Below are 22391 nucleotides of genomic sequence, written 5' to 3'. Positions count from 1 at the left end.
TTGACAAAACCTTTTTTACTAACGATTATTATTATCTATTTAAAAAAATTCCACCAAAATATCTAGATATTTTTCTTTCAAATTTTCTATTAGTTTTGAAAGGATTTTTAGAACTTTTAATTACTTTTTACTGATTTGCATTTCATAATATTTTTTTGAGACGTTAATTGACTATAAATCCACAAACTATTAGTGAATTTTGCTATTTTTTCAACTATATAAAGTTGCAATATAAATACATAAACTTTAGCTCATTCCAGAATTTTCCCTGAATTTTAATTTCGTTCATACATGACAAAATTGAAGATGATATAATATATACACATTATATTAAAATAACTTATACAAAATTTCTACTAAAATATACACAGTACTAATATATATATATATATATGTGTGTGTGTGTGTGTGTGTGTGTGTGTGTGTGTGTGTGTGTGTGTGTGAGTGAGTGTGTTAATATTATATATAAATATTTATATTTATTGAATATATAGTTTAATTTTAAAACTTCTATTTTGATAAAATTAATAAATACAACCTAGCAAAGATGAAATTTAAAATTTGTCATGATCAAGGATCATAACATTTTAAAATTTGTTTATTTTATTTTATTTTTTTATATTTTTACTATATAGTATTGTTTTTATATTATAACAATTTAATGCAATTACAAAGATTAAACTTATATTTGTTCATTTTAGAACTCTTTAGCTTAAAATATAAATTTGTAGATAAATAATTATAGAGAATTTATAGAGAGTTCAATGGAGACCACTCCCCTATATAGAGAATGAAGACCAAATCTAGTTCCTTGATCTAACTTAATCTAATGGTGGTAATTTAATTGATTAAATTTATTAATTTTCATTTATTTTATAATCAAAAGGTCAAGCATGTCATTTTCTATTTAACCCTAATCTCACTCACTCTCTCTCATTCACGCTCTCTCTCTCTCAATCACTCTCCCCTCTCATTCACGCTCTCTCTATCTCTCAATCACTCTCCCCCCTCCCCCGCCGCCTCCCCAATCTCCTGCTGCTCCGCCGCCTTCCCATCTCTCCTACTGCTCCGCCGCCTCCCTCCCCGCCACCTTCCCAATCGCCTCCATCTCTCTTGCTGCTGCTCCGCCTCCATTGCTGCTCATGTTTTCTGACCTCTGATATCCGTCACGATTTGAGGACCTCCCACCCCTGCCACCAAACTCGCCCCTGCCATTGAAATCACCCCTGCCGTAACCCCTTCCACCTCCGTAGTTCCCACGTCCTCTTACTCCCTCATTTCTGAATCCAGAACCCCTTCCAGATTGAAATCTCCCCTTGGCATTTCCTCGAGTGTTCGTAGACCTCTTCTCCTCAACAAATGATTGGCGTACACCAATTGTCACTGGAGAAGCCTGAAATGTCAAATTGAATGTTCTTAGAGAGAACTCCATTAACATGGAGATTGATTCCTGAATAGAGTCTTATGAGGGCTTATGAATAAGTTCCAAAAACGGGCTTATTTCAATGTATAAGGTGATATATCGAATAGATATGAATAAGCTTATTCAGGAATATGCATCAAGATAATTCAGGAATTTAATCTCGATCTTTTTGTACTGTGTTCGTTGAAAAATAAATGAACATGATAATGTTCGTAGAAAAACAAATGAACATATAAATGAACATGATAATGTTCGTAGAAAAACAAATGAACATACTAATGTTCATCAATATGTTCATAGGAAAACAAATGAACATACTCATGTTCACCTATTATGTTCATTGACGGATCAGGTCCCAGAATTGGAAGAGAGTAATTTTCGGGATTTGCTCAACCAGATGCCATAATTCGTGGATTTGAGTGGACGTTTTTGCCCTTTTTGGATTAAATAAATGTAATTAACCATTATTTAATTACATGAAAAATCAAATCAGGAAATAATCTGGATCATTGATTGGATTGAGATGAATGGCCTTGATTTGGTCTTCATTCTCTATATAAGAAATGGTCTCCATTGAATGCGACCCTATATATATATATATATATATATATATAGAGAGAGAGAGAGAGAGAGAGAGAAGGGTTCAACAGAGAAGCTAAATATTGTGGAGAATAGAGAATTCGTAAAATAAAAACGAACAGATCTATAATTTGTTGAACAAATCAATGTACCGCATGAACAACAATTTGCCCCGGGTTCGAATCCTGCTGGTGGCGAGTTTTTCTCTATTTTTACTAAATACGTCTGTTAATTACTTATGTTGATCTGTTCGTAAAATATACAGATTTGTTCATGATGAATAAAAAGATAATTCTCTGTTGAACTCAACCCTATATATATATATATATATATATATATATAAATATTGTCAAATCTGTTGATCAGACCAACAATCCACTCTGCAAGTTCTTAACAGGTGCACTGCAAACCAAACCGTGTGCTTGCCGGGTGCACACAACCGTACCACTGAAGAAACCACTTCTTCAGTACCCACACTTCACTCGTGTCGGATTTCTCTTGCTTAGCACAACCCGCGCTAAGACTCTCAGAGTCAGAGTACCTTTGACTCATCCAAAAACACCCAGCGGATGGACTCAAATTTATACGAGGTCGTCCTAGTGCAGTAAGGTGACTCAAGTCGTCTCACACGGAAGGCTTAACAGGGCTTTAATTGTGCTACTCACAAGAAACATAAAGAAAACCTAAACACTCTAATCGGGAAGTGGGGTCTGACACTATCTCACTCTTTTGTTCACCAAAACGAAATTGAAGGGAAGCATATAACGTTAACTAGGCAGTAGATAAGGAGTAACTAGGAACGTAGCGATAAAACATTTAAACTATAAAACTAGGGTTGTAATCTAACACTCCAAACCAAACCAACGTGAAATCATAATCATCAATCAACCACTATCTAGGCATGAGAACAAAGTCAAGCATCAAATTCAATGAGAACTTTAATCGCCAAGAGTGAGATTCCTTAACACACGCAATCAAAAGGAAATTCCGCAAGCAAAACAACGACGAATTAACTAGGCTCTTAAATTATCAAGAATCAACACATTCACGGAAATTAATCTAAGATCTCTCATTCATCAAGCACATAGAGGGACAAGAAAGAAAAACAGCCAAAGGACTCAATAAACTAAATGAGTCAAGTGAGTTCTTACAAAGAGTACGATCCAGAAATCCAATCCAATGGAATGTAAACTGACATGAATCTTTAATCCAACGAATCCACAAGATGTTGTTGATGTTTAAGTTACTCAAAAACTAAGGGAATACAAGTGAAAATCGCCTTGGAGGCTGCTGGAGTCGAGAGTCATTGGAAAACCCTAAAAATTAGCTTTTAAAAGGGAAAAATGTAACTGCCGAGATGCCCAGGGACGGCGGTGGCCGTGGGACGGTGGCCGCCGTGATACAGCGCCGCCGTATGCTCCCTTCGCTGGCTCTTCAAGAAAAGTGTACGGCGCGCGCCGTGGGGGCGGCGGCCGGTGCCTGGACCGCGGTGCCTGGACCGCTTTACTTCACAAAAAAAATCCCAAACGATGCCAAACATCTCGATTAATCCCGAATCCTGCAACACAACAATAATACCACCAAATAACATCGAGCAAGTGAAGAATAGAACTAAAAGATACGAAACATGCTCGAATACACAACAAAACGACCCACAAGCACTACCCAAAAACGAGGTAAACAACCCCCTCCACACTTAATTTCTTGCTTGTCCTCAAGCAACAATCACAACATCAAATGGAAATCCACAAGCGATTCTTCTCACGAAGCAAAACACCAACCAATCCAAGTCTCTCTAGATATCTATGTCCCCAATCAAGTGTTCAAAGCTAAGGTTTAAAATGCAACAACAAGATGATACAACTCAATCCGATCAGACCCAATTCTCCGCAATGGGTGAATTTCCTAATGCAATTTCCTTTGTAATCATATCTCGTTCCTTTCATTTCACATTCTTTCATTTTTTCACATTTCTTGGGGTCAAGTTATTTTTGTTCTTAATAGATAGGCCATAATTCACGTGATTGACATTTTTGGAGGTGATCCAAAATCTTCTCGTGTGGTTTTCCATGCTCATAATGATGCTATTAGAGGAGCAGAGACCCAGAGCTATCGAGTACTCAACAACCAACCAAACATTTCAACACAGAGATAGATATTAGGATATTGCAATGAAAACACTCCCCCTAGCATCTACCGGACAAATCACGTCAAGAGTTGCTCATCAGGGTGTTGCATCCAAACATTAAACTAATTACACCGCATTGGAAACATATCTAACACAAGAGACAAGGACAACAATAAACTCGAATCACAAACCAGAATCGCTAGTGAACCACCATCGACATGCGAGGTGCACTTTAAAAATAAATAAGAAATCAAGACAAGGGGACCATTCGCCCCAAACTAAGCAAACAAGCCACAACAATCAAGCATGCAACGTAGCAATAGGGTATAATAATCCGCATGCATCACAATCAACAGTACGCCCAATGATAAACTCCACAACACCTCCCCACAAACAATTAACACCCCTCCCCCACGCAGAAAAACATGCACTGTCCTCAGGGCACAACGAAGAGAAAGTTAGAGAACATCCCTGAATAGGAGTGCAGCCACGCACGGCAACGACAGTAAGGAGGTAGTCGACCAAGAGCCTGCAAAATGAGCAACCACAAAACCTAACACAAGAAACAGCATGAAACAGGATAAACAAGAAAGAGAAGACTATGTACAAAGATGGGTAAGGGGTAGCTCAGTAAAGGCCCGGAGGGGGGCCCGAGGGGTGCCGAAACTGGTCTTGATTCTGCAGGGTGAAAGCGGCCCACTGCTTCTCTAGGTCGGCAATGTAGTCATTGTTGTCTGTGAGGCCCTGGTTGTATTGGGAAAAGCGAGCATCATAGGCCGACACTTGTTCACGCAGACGCGTGACCTCCCCGGTCATGGTGTTCACCTGGCCGTAAACGTCGCCCAACTATGCCTGCATGGGAGTCACTTGGCCACCAAGAGAGTCGAGATGACCATAAATGTCATCAATCCTGTCATAGAGTCCACCCATCGAGTTCCAAACCTGATCAAAACGAGAGTAGGCATCCTGGCGAAACTGGCTAAAGGACTCATCAAAGTGCGCTTGGAACTGCTGAAAGGAAGCGGAGGAGCCGGCATCAGGATCATAAGTGAAAGACGGTGGTGGCATAGGCTCCTCCTCCGCGTCATCATCTTCCTCATCCTCGTCATCCAATATATGCCGTGCCGAGGAGGAAGTGCCCTCGCCCAGGTTGCGTTTCTGCAAGAGAGAACGGACATTGGGACGGTGTGCATGTGGAATGAGTGAGAGATCAGAGGCCACAAACATCTTGAGCTCGGAGCGATCGATAGGCCTGGCAGCAACGGGGTGCAAGTGGGAGGGGACACTGGTCGGCGGAAAGAGCTTGAAATGCAGGGCTAGGGCGGTAGAAATGGGGCTCAAAGAGGGTTTGAATCCTCCGTGCCGGGACATGGAGTCAAGCTGGTTCCAAATAAAGGCGGTGGCATCAATCTTCTTCTTATGCTTGGCACACCATAACATGTAAATTTCCGACGCGTTGACCTTGTTCGCCTGTTCCTTGCCCAGAATGCAGAAAGACAAGAACTTGTGCAGTATGCCCATCTCGACGTCTCGGAGCTGGCTGCTAGGAGTACCCTGGCCGGTCCACGTGAGAAAACCTGTCAACTCCTGCCAAGCGTTGGCGGCCACCCAATGTGACGGCTGGCCCTTCAATGGCTTCGGATGAAAACCAAATACTTCGTGCATCACCCGGTAATTGATCACAAATGGCCTATTAAGGAGGCGACAATGCAGCTCGAGCTTGTCGGTGGTGAAGTTCAGGGTGCACAAGAATTCCAAGTGCAATGGGAGCAAGCCGGGCGGTGTGGTAGTGGCAAACTTGTAGAGGCCAAGATTCCGGAGGTGTGTCTCAATAGTGTTGTCAAGCTTTAACTGCTTGAGCAATGGCCACAGCAAGCATCGGGGTGGAGTGACTTGTTTCTCCTTGAGGGCTTTCCACCGAGTACCCTCCCATGCTTCATAGATAGCGAATGGGGCACCATAGAGGTGGCGGATATCCGGCGGTGGAGTAGGAGGGCGGTTGGAATGGCTAGGAGAGGTCCGAGGACTAGGTGGAGCCTCGTCCTCGTCGTCGGAGAGACGAAGACGGCGACGGCGCTTGTACGTGGTGAGGTTGGCCATAGCAGGATGGGAGCGGTGGCGGCTGGGCTGACGGCTGCGGATGTGGACGACGGCGAATGTGCGGACGGCGGCGGATGTGCTGTGACAGAGAGATATGTCGGTGGCGGTTTAAGACAGCGGCAGCGGTAAGCAGCGGCGGTGGTTGAAGGCTACTGCGGCGGTGGATGTAGCTGCGGCGGCGGCGGCGGCGGATGTGTGGCAGCGGCGGCAGATGTTTGGGAGGTGTTGAAGGTGATGGTGATGGGAGGGGAAAGTGAGAGAGAGAGAGAGCTGAGGGAGATGGTGGGGTAGAGGGGTTAGGGTTTGGGTATTTAAAGGGAAGGGGCGGGCTGGGCTGGGCTGGGCTGGGTTTGGGAGTGACGGCGGCCGCCGTGGGACGGCGCCGCCGTGGACTCCCTACGGCTTTTGGCTGGTGTAGGGGTGACGGCGGCCGCCGTGGAAGGGTGCCGCCGTGGACTCCCTACGACTTTTGGCTGGTGTGGGGGTGACGGCGACCGCCGTGGGACGGCGCCGCCGTGCTCCCCCTACGTTTTTTTGGTTGATTTTGTTTTAAATGTGGTACGGCCACCGCCGTGGGATGGCGGCGGGTGTGTCTGGACGTCCAGCAGCCCATTCTCGCCTCCTTTTCAACTCGGTGAGAGTCCGTCATGCCTACTTCCTGCACCACCATAATAAAACACTTGTTAAAACCCAAATAAAACCAGCAAAACGAGAGAAAACACCCCAAGAACATAACTCCACACAACACGAAAGAGAAAGGGGAAAGAAAGAAACGTGGGTTGCCTCCCACAAAGCGCTCTAGTTAAGGTCGAGTGCTTGAGACTCCACTACAACGGAAACAACTTCATGCTCCAAATAGGGCTTCACCCTATGCCCATTGACTGTAAAATGCTCATCGGTGCCTTCCTTGGTCAACACCAAGACGCCATGGTTAAGTACTTCTTTGATGATGAAGGGACCAATCCAACGGGACTTGAGTTTTCCCGGAAAGAGTTTCAGCCTTGAGTTGAACAACTGCACTTTCATGCCCGGGTGGAAGTCCTTTTGGACAACACGACGATCATGCATTTTCTTCACTTTATCCTTGTAGATTCGTGCATTCTCATATGCCTCATTACGCAACTCATCAAGCTCTTCCATTTGTAAAGCTCGGTGTTTCCCTGCAGTCCGAAGGTCCAGATTTGTAGCCTTGATAGCCCAATAGCCGCGATGCTCGATCTCAACCGACAAATGGCAAGCTTTGCCATATACAAGGCGGTAGGGGCTCATCCCAAGAATACCTTTGAAAGCGGTCCGATATGCCCATAAGGCATTAGAGAGCTTGATGGACCAATCCTTGCGAGATGGTTGCACGGTCTTCTCAAGTATGCCTTTTATTTGTCGGTTGCTAGTTTCGGCTTGCCCCGAGGTCTGTGGATGATAAGGGGTTGCAACCTTATGAGTGATGTCATTTTTTCGCATGAGCTTCTCAAATAGTTTGTTACAGAAATGTTTTCCCCCATCACTAATGATAGCACGGGGGAACCCAAATCGGCATAAAATGTTCTCCTGCACAAACTTGAGGACGACATTAGCATCACAAGTCCTCGTGGGGATTGCCTCAACCCACTTGGACACATAATCAACCGCCGATAAAATGTACTCAAAACCATGAGAGATGGGAAATGTGTCGCAGCCCGACGCCTAGCCAGTGATAGCGTAGACTGGGTATCGATACGACTAAATAAATTAATAAGGTAAAAAGAGAAAACTAGATCGAACGTCAAGCGGAAGCAATCACTGAAACGTGATAAACCAAGAAAGATGACATCATCATCAATAAAAATATTATTGGCTTTATAACTTTTAAATCTCGAGATTCTTGTCAACCTTTACAAAGTAGACATAACTAATTACTCACAATGACTTGGGATATACAGAGTATCGCAGCAAAATGCGAACAGACTATATGTATGAAGACATATAGCCGGGAGTAAATTTCTTGATTAAATTCATAATAAACCTCAACATCTTGATGTTACCGCAAGAAAAATAATTACGGTATAATGAAGATCATCCGAAACAACATCCCTGCTAGCACCAGTCCAATCTCCCTCCTCGCTTATCCTGCACGTTTAGAAATACCTGCAGGGCTGAGTACAGAATACTCAGTGGACATATGCCGAAAATCAAAGAAAACTAGCTCTTAGAGCTATAGATTGAACTTGCCACATAAGCAATACACGGGGATTTTACTCAAAAGAACCCGTGTAAGTAGTTAACAATCATAAACATCATAACAAATGACCGGTCAAAATTCTCGTTATGTATGTGCCGCATCTACAAATCATCATTATAAAGGTACTGAGAAGTAGGCCTCCTTCTCAAGTACCGTAATCGGCTGACCCGAAGGACAGCTCACGGTCACCTCTATGTACACAATCCCGCTTTTGGCAGGACCTGAATTCGTCTCATCAGTAGAGGGTGACATACAGGCTCGTCGTCATCAAAACTTGGCAAGTCAATTAGTTCAACATCAATAAATATCAAAATATTTATAAGACTCATAAACATCATCAACAATAATAATTTTCATCAAACTGAAATTGACAGTTAAATCACATCATTTATTTCATTTCGTATAAGAGGCCTACGATACGCAGGGGATCTCTATATACGTATAGTAAAAATAATGCCCACCTGATGTCCTAGCTTACTCTCGTAGCGTTCGGGGTGGACTCACTTCCATCCTCTGCTCGTATCTTCAGATACCATCACATCAGAGTAGTTCATGATAAGAATAAAAGAGATTAGTCAGAAACTTCCTGACTAAGAATACCATTCCTATCTTAGTGCTATTTTATCTCCTCATCACTACACTCCGTCTATCTCGATCTCATATCGTAAACACTTTCTAAGTAATCACTATTCTATTATCAACTTATCACCTAATTTAGGTCTAGGCTCTGTCAAGGAATCAACTCATAGATAAATAATCCATAAGTACATAGCAATCACATACACAACTCATTTTTTTTTAATTTAAATATATTTTTAGTCGGGGAAATTTCCCAAAAATCTATTTTATAAATCATTCTTAAACCAATTATTCAAAAATTAACTTAGATAAACAAGTTATGCCATTTTATTTCATTTTTCATGTATAAGCTCAATTCATCTTCACTAAGCCACATATAGGCATCTTTAATTCATATCTCATCTCATAATCAAAATCTTATTCAATTCACTCTTTCTGCACTGCCTTAACTTAAGAGAATAAACTGTTTCTCCTCGAAACTCTCCTGGGTTCGAGACTCATACTATTGGAAACCTCTTTAAGCCTAGTTTCATTTAAAAAAAAGTAGGTTGAAAAACTTCAACTGGTGTAAGAGATATGGCCGTTCTCCCACAGTCTACCATATTCGGCAGTTTCGTGCAACTGGAAGTTTCGAATTTTGAAAAATAGTAAACATTTCCGAAATGACTTGAAATTTTGTGGGTAGCTAGATAACACATTAATATATTTATCATAAAAATTTGGAAAGCAAAAACTCAGGGGAAGATACTGAAAAGGGTGACTCTAAGGTCTGTTCTTCCAAACTATCGGTAGAAAGTTGCAGTTGGTGTTTTGCAAAAGGGTAGTAAATGAAGTCCAAATGACTTGAAATTTTACATGGACGTTCATAACACTCTGATATACGCACCATAAAAGTTTCAAGATTTTTGGGTATCAATAACCCTGTCGAAATTCATCAAGTCAGTAGCTTTTTAAAGGTTTTCAAAATAACTCATCAACTTACCAACTTTAAGCATATAGCCAAGTATACCCTATTTTTCATCAAACTAACTCACTTCAATCTTCATCAAACACCTTTAATCATCATTCTAATCCATCAAATATCATCTCAACAATCTCAATAGCTCATATTCATAACCAAATCAACAATCCATCCATGAACTTCAAACTTCTCAAAATCATGTAAACTAACTCATCTAAAAATTCACATATCGATTTAAATCCATCCTTTGCATGTCTAAATAGGATCTCAATAGCATGAATATAATCTCCATTCAATAATAGAAGATGATTTTTTTAAAGGGCCTTTAACCCTAATTTTCGGAAAAATGAAAAGAGAAAAAAAAAAGTGGGGTTTTCATGCTATTTTCATCCATATACATGCTAATATAACTCAAATATGATTAGATTTAAATAAATCTAACACTTACTCAATGATTTTTGAGTAGAAAAAAAAAATATCCTCTTGACTTCAAGCTTTAAAAACATTCCATAGTTGCTCTTGATTTGAAGTGTGTAGATGTTTAGAGTTTGTTTTAATGGAAGCTTATGGTATAGAAATGATCTATGAAGCTTTGTATATGATCATCAATGGAGGATGATGGAGAAAATTGAGAGAGAAGAGAGAGAGGGAGGGGACGGTTCTATGGGTGAGAAATGAGGGAATGAATAACCTCAAACTTGCTCACTAAGTATATTAAGGATAATCCTCACATGTTGGATAATCCACTTGGCCACTTGCATAATTTACCTTAAGTTAAAAGTAATTAACCTTAGGTTAAAAGTAACAATTAGTGTAAATGTAAAATTATATAGTAAAAAGTGTAGTAATTGTGTAGTAACAATTTGATTCATTAAAACACTCACTAATTAAATCAAAACTACACATTATACACTTAAGTGACCAACAATAATTATAACATAATTATTGCTCACATAATTCACTTCACATCCGTCTCGGAAAAAAAATAAATTCCGAGAAGTTCCGTTAGGAAAAAAAAAACTCGATTGATATAAAATTTTATTCATCGATTGAAAAATAAACTCGTTCATTACTCGTTTGAAAATTAATCTCGTGCAGTAATATTCAAGAAAATCATAATCACACATGTAACAAGTAGGTCACATAATATTCATTCAAATAATCTCACTTAAGGCGTATCATCAAAATCACTCAAAGTCTAACGTCAAATTGAAACTCTAACGTCAACTCAATCATCTCACTATTTCAACTCTTTCTCTATAATGATTGTCACTTACTCACATCGACTTTATTTCTAGCCGAGCATCCTCTTAAATCTTAATAAAATAATCTATCTCGGATAATAATTATACTCCCTCACTCAGAAACAAAAACTGTCGTCTCTTCTCAATTCAATCAGTATTTCTATCAAACTTATTTACTCTAAGTGATTCACTCTCTAGCTCCATCATCGAAATTCTAAACTATTCATATCTCATTTTATTGAGATATTTCATCTCATTATATGCTAGTGTTAACACCTCAGTGCTCTCTATAGCGCTATAGCGAATCTCAAAATAAGAAAATGCGGGGTGTTACAAAATGGCCCCCATGAAATCGATGCCCCACACATCGAAAATTCCACAACTATAATGTTTGTTAGGGGCATCTCATTCCTACGGCCAATGTTTCCCACTCGTTGACAACGATCGCAAGCTAAATAGAACGAATGAGGATCCTTAAAGAGAGTTGGCCAATACAAACCGGATTGAAGCACTTTGTGAGCCGTCTTTTGACCGCCGAAGTGGCCTCCACAATGAGCGTCATGACACCACTGTAAGACGCGTTGTTGCTCCTCGTTGGGCACACACCTTCTTATCACTTCGTCCTTTCCCAACTTAAACAAGTAGGGATCCTCCCAATAATATTGCCTGCAAAGAGACAGAAAACGCTTCCTCTCTTGGGAAGTAAGGTTAGGTCGAAGTTCTCCACAAGCAAGATAATTAACAATGTCCGCAAACCAAGGGACCGAAGTCAAAGCATATGCATGCTCAAATGGGAAAGACTCATGGATGGCAACATCGTTTGACTCAACCAAATTATGCTCAAGTCTAGATAAATGGTCGGCCACAGAGTTTTCACTCCCTTTCCTATCCTTGATCTCTACATCAAATTCTTGCAACAACAAAATCCAACGAATAAGACGTGGTTTGGCTTGAGACTTGGTCAACAAATACCTAAGAGCGGCATGATCACTATGTACAATTACTTTAGACCCGATGATATAAGCACGAAATTTATCTAAAGCAAAAACCACAGCGAGCAACTCTTTTTCTGTAGTAGTGTAATTTACTTGTGCATTATTCAACGTCAAACTAGCGTAGTAAATCACACGCAACATTTTGTCAACACGTTGACCAAGCACTGCACCCACGGCGGAGTTAGATGCATCACACATAATTTCAAACGGCATTGACCAATCGGGTGCAACCACAATTGGAGCCGTGCTCAACTTCAGCTTCAACAACTCAAAAGCATGCATGCAAGAATCATTAAATTCAAAAGGCACATCTTGGGCAAGTACACGGCATAAAGGTTGGCTAATCTTAGAAAAATCCTTAATGAAACGCCGGTAAAACCCGGCATGACCTAGGAAACTTCTAATCCCTTTCACATCAATAGGTGGAGGTAATTTTTGAATGACCTCTACCTTTGCTTTATCGACCTCTATACCATTTTTAGACACGACGTGGCCAAGTACAATGCCACTAGTCACCATAAAGTGACTCTTCTCCCAACTTAAGGTCAAATCACTAGTTATGCACCTTTGCAAAACCACATCAATTTTAGCCAAGCAATCACTAAAAGAGCAACCAAACACGAAAAAGTCATCCATAAAATTTTCAACGAAATCACCTATCATTTCCGCGAAGATCGACATCATGCACCGTTGGAAAGTCCCCTGTGCATTGCACAATCCGAACGGCATCCTCTTCCAAGCGAAGGTGCCAAAAGGAGTGGTGAATGCCGTCTTGTCTTGGTCCTCTGGCGCAATAGCTATTTGGTAATAACCTGAAAGGCCATCAAGAAAACAGTAGAAGTTATGACCGGCTAAATGATCAAGCATTTGATCAATAAAAGGGAGAGGGAAGTGATCCTTTTTCGTGGCGGCATTCAACTTCCTGTAGTGGATGCACATGCGCCAACCCGTCACGGGGCGAGTTGGCACCAACTCTTGATCGTCATTTAGGATGACCGTGATTCCTCCTTTCTTCGGCACCACATGCACCGGACTTACCCACTCGCTATCGGCGATGGGGTAGATGATTCCCTTTGCCAAAAGCTTGAGAATTTCTTTGCACACCACCTCCATGAGGACGGGATTCAATCTCCTTTGGCCATCTCTCTTGGGCCTCGCTCCTTCCTCCAGGTGGATCCTATGCATGCAAGTGGCGGGGCTAATGCCTTTAATATCCGCAAGACCCCATCCAAAAGCTGCCTTGTTTTTCTGCAATACCTTCATCAACGCCAACTCTTGCTCGTGCGTGAGCTCGGCAGATATGATCACTGGCTTTTCCTCCTCTCCTTCCAAATATACATACTTGAGGTTCTTGGGGAGCTCCTTGAGTTCCAACTTCGGCTTACTCTTCGTGGCATAGTCAATCACCACGGCCTCATCAATGGGGAGCTTAGCCTTGCGAGCCCTTTCTCTTTCTTCGGCTTCACGAGCAAACTCCTCCATGTCCGCTGACCCTGCAAAAACGTCAACAACTTCTTGCTCCTGCACAAAGAACATCTCAGCCAAACCATCAATAGCATCAATGCAAGAACATTCATTAGTGAGTGAAGATGATGGCATGGCTCGATTATGATGAACGGAGAAAGACACTGACTCTCCTAATACGGTCATTTTAATGGTGCCATTTTTAACATCTATCAACGTGTTAGTAGTAGCCATGAATGGTCTTCCTAGTAATAGAGTATGCTCTTTGCCATTTTCATGTACCTCGCCTATTTCCAACACTACAAAATCAACGGGCACAATCAAGCCACCCACTCTAACAAGGATATCCTCGACTACCCCATGAGGATACCTCACAGACCTATCGGCTAATTGCAAACACATGCGAGTGGGTTTCAAATTTCCTAACTCTAGTTGTTTGAAAATAGAGTAAGGCATTAAATTGATTCCAGCCCCCAAATCTAACATCCCCGAGGCCTCCTTACCATTTCCCAAGGCAATGTTAATCACAAAACTACCTGGGTCTCGTTGCTTGGGCGGCAAGGGCTGTTGCATTATGGAGTTTGCAACCTCAGACACCAAAATCTTCTCGTTGTCCTCAAACTTCCTCTTCTTGGAGGCCAACTCCTTGAAGAACTTCAAATATGCTGGGACGTCCCTGATCACATCTAGCAAAGGTAAGTTCACATTCACCTTTGCCAGCATGTTGTAGAAATCGGTGAATTGTTGGTCCAGCTTCTCATTCTTCAACCGGCTCGGGTAAGGGATCGGGGGTTTATATAGCTTGACTGCCTTGTGGAGCTTCACTTCGGACTCCTTCTCTTTCTCCTCCTCTCTTGGCTGCAGTGGCTCATTTACTTGCTCTTCCATGCGGGCTGCCTTGGGGGGGTTCTTCCACATGGGCTTCCACTTTGTTGTCCACCACTTTTCCACTACGTAAAACAGTGACTGCTTGAGCTTGGTGGGGCTGCAATCCTTGGCCATGGAGCTTTCCTGGCTGTTGCTACTGTTGCATCTGGTTCAAGGTCCCAGAGAGCTGCCCAACGGTTGTCTCAAGACGCTTGATAGTGGCAGACTGAGACTCCATGCTCTGTTTGGTCATCTCCATAAAGGACTGCATAGTATCCTCGAGAGACGGCTTTTGGGGTGCCACTGGCACTGCTTTTTGAAACTATTGAGGTGCATTTTGGTGCTGGTGCGGTTGCTGGAATTGCCCTTGCTGCATCGGTTGTTGCATGGGTAACTGCTGGTACTGTTGATACTGCGGGGGTTGCTGTTGCTGGTATGGTTGAGGGTAATTCTGCTGTTGAGGGAAGGTGAACTGCTGTTGAGATGGGTAGAATTGCTGCTGGTTCTGGTACCCAAACTGCTGTGGAGGTCGGCGGAACTGATTGCCTTGGTCTGATCCCGACCCTTGGCCAGGAGCTTGGTTCCTCCATCCAGAATTCTGCTGACTTCTCCAACCCGAGTTGGAGTTTTGTTGCCCTTGATTAAACATGGGCCTCTGTTCAAATTGAGGCCTCCCCGGATAGCCCTGAGCAGCATAGACCTCTGCCTCTCCTTCAGGTGTGAATTCCCCCATTCGATGGCATTCGTTGGTTCCATGGCCAAAATCTCCACATATGCCACAACCTTCTGCTGGTGGCGTGTGAACGGGTGGAGCCTCCACCTGGTTCATTCTGAGGTGCTGTACTTGCCTCATCAAGTCCGCTACTTGCTTCTGAAGCTCATTGTTTGGGGCTACTGCATTAGCTTCAACTCTCTTTCCTCTTACCGACTTTTGTTGGGAACTCGCGGCCAGTGTATTGAAAATCTCCTTGAGCTCATTGGCTGTCTTCCGGGCAATGTTGCCCCCTGCTGTACTGTCCACCATGAACTGTGCCGTCTGTATCAATCCGTCATAGAAGAACTGCATCAACATCACGGGTGTTAATTGGTGCTGTGGGCACTGGCGGAGGAGCTCTTGGAATCTCTCCCAAACCTCGTGGAGAGGCTCGTCGGCTCCTTGCATGAAGTTCATTATCTGGATCATAATCTCCTGTGTCTTATGATTAGGGTAGTACTTGAGCATGAACTTCTCATATGCTTCTCCCCATGTGGTTATGGAGTTGGGCAGTAGGGACAACAACCACGTCCTAGCCCGGTCCTTGAGTGCATAAGGTAGGCACTTGAGTCTCAACTGATCCTCGGTGAGTTCCAGCAGTGGGAAGGTCTGCACTTGGGTGCAGAAATCTCGGATGAATTGTAAGGCATCCTCACTCGGCATCCCATGAAAGAGCGGTAGCAAGTTTAAATCATTGGGCTTCAGATTATAATTTCGGACTGCCGTGGGAAGCACTATCGCCGAAGTGCTAGTGTTCCCAATAACCGGCCTGGAAAAGTCTTCCATGTACTGTACATTCTGTTCCGCCATGACTTCTTGGTCGGGATTGGGATGAACCTCTTCTTCTTCTTCTTCAGAGTGTACTGAGTGTGTATCCTCAATGGCTTCCAGAATGAAGTTGGAAAAGATTCCCTCTCCACAATCTTTCTCTTGATATTGTGATTCCACAAAGTTTCTCGAACTGGACTCGGACTCCTCCTCCAGGCTAGAAAGGACCTCACGAGGTCGGTGAATGTTGTCGAAGTAAGGCACTAGCTTTCTCTTCAAGCTGCGGCGACCTTGCATACACAACACTAGCAAACCAAATCAAACGCACCGGAGGAAGAAAATAACTAAGTCAAAAGAAAGAAGCAAAATAAACACGAAAAACAAATGCAACACAACTAACCGCCTAAAGCCTTCCCCGACAACGGCGCCAAAATTTGACTCATCCAAAAACACCTCGCGGATGGACTTGAATTTATACGAGGTCGTCCTAGTGCAGTAAGGTGACTCAAGTCGTCTCACACGAAAGGCTTAACAGGGCTTTAATTGTGCTACTCACAAGAAACGAAAAGAAAACCTAAACACTCTAATCGGGAAGTGGCGTCTGACACTATCTCACTCTTTTGTTCACCAAAACAAAACTGAAGGGAAGCATATAACGTTAACTAGGCAGTAGATAAGGAGTAACTAAGAACGTAGCAATAAAACATTTAAACTATAAAACTAAGGTTGTAATCTAACACTCCAAACCAAACCAACGTGAAATTATAATCATCGATCAACCACTATCTAGGCATGAGAATAAAGTCAAGCATCAAATTCAATGAGAACTTTAATCGCCAAGAGAGAGATTCCTTAACACACGCAATCAAAAGGAAATTCCGCAAGCAAAACAACGACGAATTAACTAGGCTCTTAAATTAACAAGAATCAACAAATTCACGGAAATTAATCTAAGATCTCTCATTCATCAAGCACATAGAGGGACAAGAAAGAAAAACAACCAAAGGACTCAATAAACTAAATGAGAAATCAAGTGAGTTCTTACAAAGAGTACGATCCAGAAATCCAATCTAACGGAATGTAAACTGACATGAATCTTTAATCCAACGAATCCACAAGATGTTGTTGATGTTTAAGTTACTCAAAAACTAAGGGAATACAAGTGAAAATCGCCTTGGAGGCTGCTGGAGTCGAGAGTCGTTGGAAAACCATAAAAATTGGCTTTTAAAAGGGAAAAACGTAACTGCCACCGCCGTGGACGGCAGCCGCCGTGATACGGCACCGCCGTATGCTCCCTTCGCTGGCTCTTCAGGAAAAGTGTACGGCGCACGCCATGGGGGCGGCGGCCGGTGCCTGGACGGCGGCCGCCGTGGGACGACGGCGGATGTCCGCTTTACTTCACAAAAAAATCCCAAACGATGCCAAACAGCTCGATTAATCCCGAATCCTGCAACACAGCAATAATACCACCAAATAACATCGAGCAAGTGAAGAATAGAACTAAAAGATACGAAACATGCTCGAATACACAACAAAACGACCCACAAACTACCCAAAAACGAGGTAAACAACCTTTCTGAACTCCGAATCACTCAAACACTCTAATCTTTCTTCCTGAAAGGAGGTTTGAACGGGTGCCAACTATACTGCAAAGAACAAGTTCTTTGGAGCAAGTTTGACCTTGGTTTCTGGGTAAACAGAAGTTTGTGTAAGGTCTAAGAGAATGTATGTAATCAGCAGTGACTGATTTTGGCTTTGGAATTCTCTTATTCGATTCAAGCTTTGGGGAGGTTAAGCTTTAGGCTGAGTAGCGATTTTGGCAGAGCTTCAGCTTATGTCGTTGAATCGGTGAAAATTGAAGTGATCCTCGAGCGCTATTTGTAGGAGAACACTTGAAGTGATCCTCGAGCGCTGTTTGTAGGAGAACTCTTGAATAGATCCGTTGGCGTAGAACATCCTCAAGATTTCTTTCGTTGGAGAGCAATTCGAATTTGGGCTGAGGCTTCAATCTTCGAGGTTCCTTGTTTGGTGGAAACGGCTCTCTTGAGGGACAGGAGATGTGACGTCTCTGATAAAGTAGCCAACAAATAGGAATGACATCTGCAGAGATAAGAAGATCCTGAGATCTCTGCATTTAATGCGGCTGTACTTTTGTGAGTACGTGGCTTCCTTTGAACGTTGGAAGATCAGTCCGAGGAAGAATGTTTAACTGATAATTGACTTTAGTATCAGTCCGCTGAGTCCACGCGGGACGCATTAAGTAATCAGTTCCAAACTGATTCTTCAATTGATACTTCAGTTGGTATCTTCAGTCTTCCGTCTTCAGTCCTTCGTCCTTCAGTCTTCAGTCTTCAGAACCGCAAGCTAAACTAGAAACGAACTCTAACACTTGAGTTCAAAACAGTTCTAGTCTATTACAATTAAGACCTATGCATTTTGGTATCATCAAAACAAGGATTAGGATATTCCACAAGGTTCCCAACAATTTTATATTTCGATTTGAATTTTTAAGTTTTAATATAATATAAATTTGACAATAAGTTATATTGCCCAATATTTTTTAGTATATATAAAGTCTATAATTAATGAGATATATTTAAAATTTTGGGCCCTCAAAATTATGTTACAAAATTATCATCAAATTAATTTGAAATTGATTTTAAATTGAACTTTGAATTTTTGACAATAAATTATGTTATCTAAATTTTTTAGATACATAAAGCCTATAATTAATGGGATATATTAAAAAATTGGGCCCTCAATTTTTTGGGGCCTTGGGCCATCGCCCATGCCCGCCCGCCCGCCCTTAGGGCCGACCCTGGTAATTAGGGGTTAATGTCTAAAATTGAAGGTCTTGGGTTCGAGTCTCCTGTGGCGCGGCCTAAAATTATTTTCATTCCTATTTTTCGTTGCAGCGAAAAGAGTTTCTATCTATTATTTTGATTTATTGTATTAGTTCTTGTCATTTTCTCTCATCAGCTTCATTCATCTCACTTTCTCTCAATTTAATACTTCGATTCTTAATTTATTTACTTAGATGCTAATTTTTAACGTAAATGACATTGTTTTAGTATGCCCAAATTAACATTGTATTAGTAATCGACAAATATGGTAGGTAGGATTTCATATAGCATTTCAGCACAAAATTTGACCAAAAAATAAGCGAGTATGCAAAATAATAAAAATATATAATAATTGAATAATTATAATATATATTTCAAAATTGATGTGCAAATGCCACTAAATTTATATACAGTAGGAAACCAAAGAGAAAAAGTAAACGTTTGTTTAGCATTAAGGAGATGTGATATTTCCGCAAAAGAATTAAATGTATCTTTATGTTATGCTTAATAAAATAATTCAACATATAAATATAATGTTTCAATGATATTTATTTTTTTATCTAAAGAGAAGAGGGTGAAAATAAAATTTTGTAGTAGAGAAGGAGAGAGAAAAAAAAAATACTAAGTTAATAACGACAACCTTAAAACAACCATGTAAATAAGAAAAGACAAAAAATATGAAAAATTGATTAAAAAAAAGAGGAGAGAGAAAAAATAAATATTTTAAAATTTTAAAGTATAATAATTTATTTGTTTTAAATTCATATTTGATAATTTTTATACCAAATTAAAGATCTTGAATTTATCTTTAATTTAAGATATATATATTGAATAACTTTTATAAATAAAATTTGATTTTTTAAAAAAAAATCACAAAAATATGAAAAAGAGAATATGAGAGAGAGAGAGTGTGTGTGTATAGAAAAATGAAAAAAAAACAGTGTGATGAAAGAGAAGAGAGGAGAGAAGAGAGAGAAAATATATGAGATAGATTTGCTGAGTTTTGTAAATACCCTTAATATGATTATTTAATTACCATATTGCCACAAACTGTGTTTTTATATAATAAATAGATGTCCCAAATACTTCAATTAGTTTTCATAAAAGGTAATATATTTTTTATTCAAGTACTAACATACCTTTGTTTTAAGTAACTTTAGAAATAATGCACTGTCAATGAATAAATATAGGCAAATTAAGAAGTTACTTGTATAATTTTTTTCAATAATTTTTTAATTCTTATACAAAATATATCGACATATGATTTTTATTTCAGATAGTTTGGTTGTATATTATCACCTAATGAGCAAGACACAAAATATCAGATCACCAATTAGAACATCATACCTGAACAACACACAAAATATCATAAAGATGATTTTTGAACTTATCAATGGGACCTATGAGAATTGAGATGAAGAGTAAATATACCGATAGTAGTAATTGAGAATGGTAAACAAATGAATTGATACAATCATCTATACCAAGTAGCACAAATAAGTGGTGAGCTGGGGCATCAACTATCAATTGTGTTGATATAAACTGAACTATAGAAATGAGAGAGAATTTCTGACTTCATTTCGTAATATGGAAAACTGAATACAATCAATGAAGCTAATCTATACATTTATATCTCTGCTAAAGCTAACAACCTATAGATACGATAATAGATGCAACAGAAGCAGTTACAACAACTTCTCAACGGCTCTTTTAACAGAATGAGCTAACTATGCTAACTGTGTTGAGTCTAAACTAACATGTGGATTATACTTAAATACAGCCCCCATAAGCTCAGCCAGGGTCGGACAAATGAAGATTCAAGCGACTACGAAGCAGATGAAAACGAGAATCAGACAATGGCTTGGTGAAAATATCGGCCACCTGATCTAAAGAAGGCACATGACCAACCTCAATAGTATCATCTTGAACTTTTTCACGAACATAGTGAATGTCAACTTCTATGTGCTTGGTGCGAGCATGGGAGACAGGGTTGCTAGCTACAGCAAGAGCACTAATATTGTCACATCATATCTATGGAGGAGCAGAAAGTGTGAGCCCAAGTTCAGAACATAAGGCTTTTATCCAAATAACATTAGTAGTGGTTGTGGCTAAACTTCTATACTCTGACTCTGCGCTGCTCCTAGAAATAACATCTTGTTTTTTTGGCAAACCAAGTAAGTAAGTTTGAACCCATAAAAATACAATGACCTCCAGAAGATCTTCTATCATCAACAGAACTGGCCCAGTCGGCATCAGAGTAACTTACTAATTGAGAAGTAGAAGCAGCATGAAAATGGAGATTAAGAGAAGTTGTGCCTTTTAAGTACCTGAGAATTCTCTTACAAGCACTCCAATGTAGGTCAGTAGGAGCAGAGAGATATTGACTTAGCTTGTTTACTAAATAAGCTATGTCTGGTCTAGTGAGTGTTAAGTACTGCAATGCACCAACAATACTTCTATAGAGAGTAACATAAAAAAAAGGAGTACCAGCACCTTTAGAAAGCTTAGTAGCAGGTGTCATATGAGTACTGTAAGGATTACACTCAAGCATTTTGGTTTTAAGGAGAAGCTCACACATGTATTTCTGCTGGCATAAAGTGAAAGTTCCTGCATAATAATGAACTCCAATGCCCAAAAAGTAATTGGCATTGCTAAGATGCTTCATAAAGAACTTGTTATGTACATGAGTAATAACTGAATTCACAAGCTCAGGGTTATCACCAGTAATCAAAATATCATCCACATGAACTAAGATGATAGTGAGAGAAGCACATTGAACTTGAAAGAACATAGAAATCAGAGGCTGACCGAGTGAATCCAAGAGAGCAAATTTCAGCTTTTAATGTGTCATACCATGCCCTAGGGGCTTGTTTTAATCCATAGTCACGAGGGCTAAAATACTCATTAGCGCTGTTTTTAACAATACATGAACATTTTGCCTAAATTATTATTATTATTATTATTATTATTATTATTATTATTATTATTATTATTATTATTATTATTATTATTATTATTATTATTATTATTATCTAACCAGTGCAAGTTTAATTGAAGACTTGGGATAATAAAAGGAATTTGAAGCACCTGCGCAGTCAAAAGGAACTCGAAGCACCTGCGCATTCAAGAGAACCCAAAGCACCTGCGCAGTCAAGAGATAACGGAGCCCCCGATGCAGAAGACTCAAGTCAGAAGCTAAAGTTAATGTACTAAGTGGCTTTAGGCCCAATTATCTAAGGGATGGGCTTAAAGGCTTTAGGGTTTATTTCTATGCGTATAAATAAAAGCTTAGTAATGAGTTAGAGGGCTATCTGGTTTTTCATCCATCAGTTATAAAATTTAAACACTCTAGCATTGAAAAACTTCGTAAGAACTCTCGTGGATGTAGGTCTTAGTGACCGAACCACGTAAATCCGTGTCTTGTTTATTATTTTACAATTAGGGTGAGGTTTTATATTTTATCAACTG

General features: G+C 40.5%; 1 protein-coding gene across 1 annotated transcript; it reads right to left on the bottom strand.

Moving 5' to 3' along the window:
• Window positions 1-1060: 1060 nt before the first annotated feature.
• Window positions 1061-4946, bottom strand: LOC131008063 (uncharacterized). Its single transcript, XM_057934964.1, has 3 exons — window positions 4798-4946; window positions 4626-4683; window positions 1061-1393 (listed from the first exon to the last, which is right to left on the bottom strand). The coding sequence occupies exons 1-3, from the start codon at window positions 4944-4946 to the stop codon at window positions 1061-1063; spliced, it is 540 nt and encodes a 179-aa protein (XP_057790947.1).
• Window positions 4947-22391: the final 17445 nt, after the last annotated feature.

Source organism: Salvia miltiorrhiza, chromosome 2 (genome assembly GCF_028751815.1).
Source record: "Salvia miltiorrhiza cultivar Shanhuang (shh) chromosome 2, IMPLAD_Smil_shh, whole genome shotgun sequence".
NCBI lineage: Eukaryota > Viridiplantae > Streptophyta > Magnoliopsida > Lamiales > Lamiaceae > Salvia > Salvia miltiorrhiza.
Note: the sequence above shows the minus strand (reverse complement) of the source record. Positions and strands in the feature narration are given on the sequence as shown.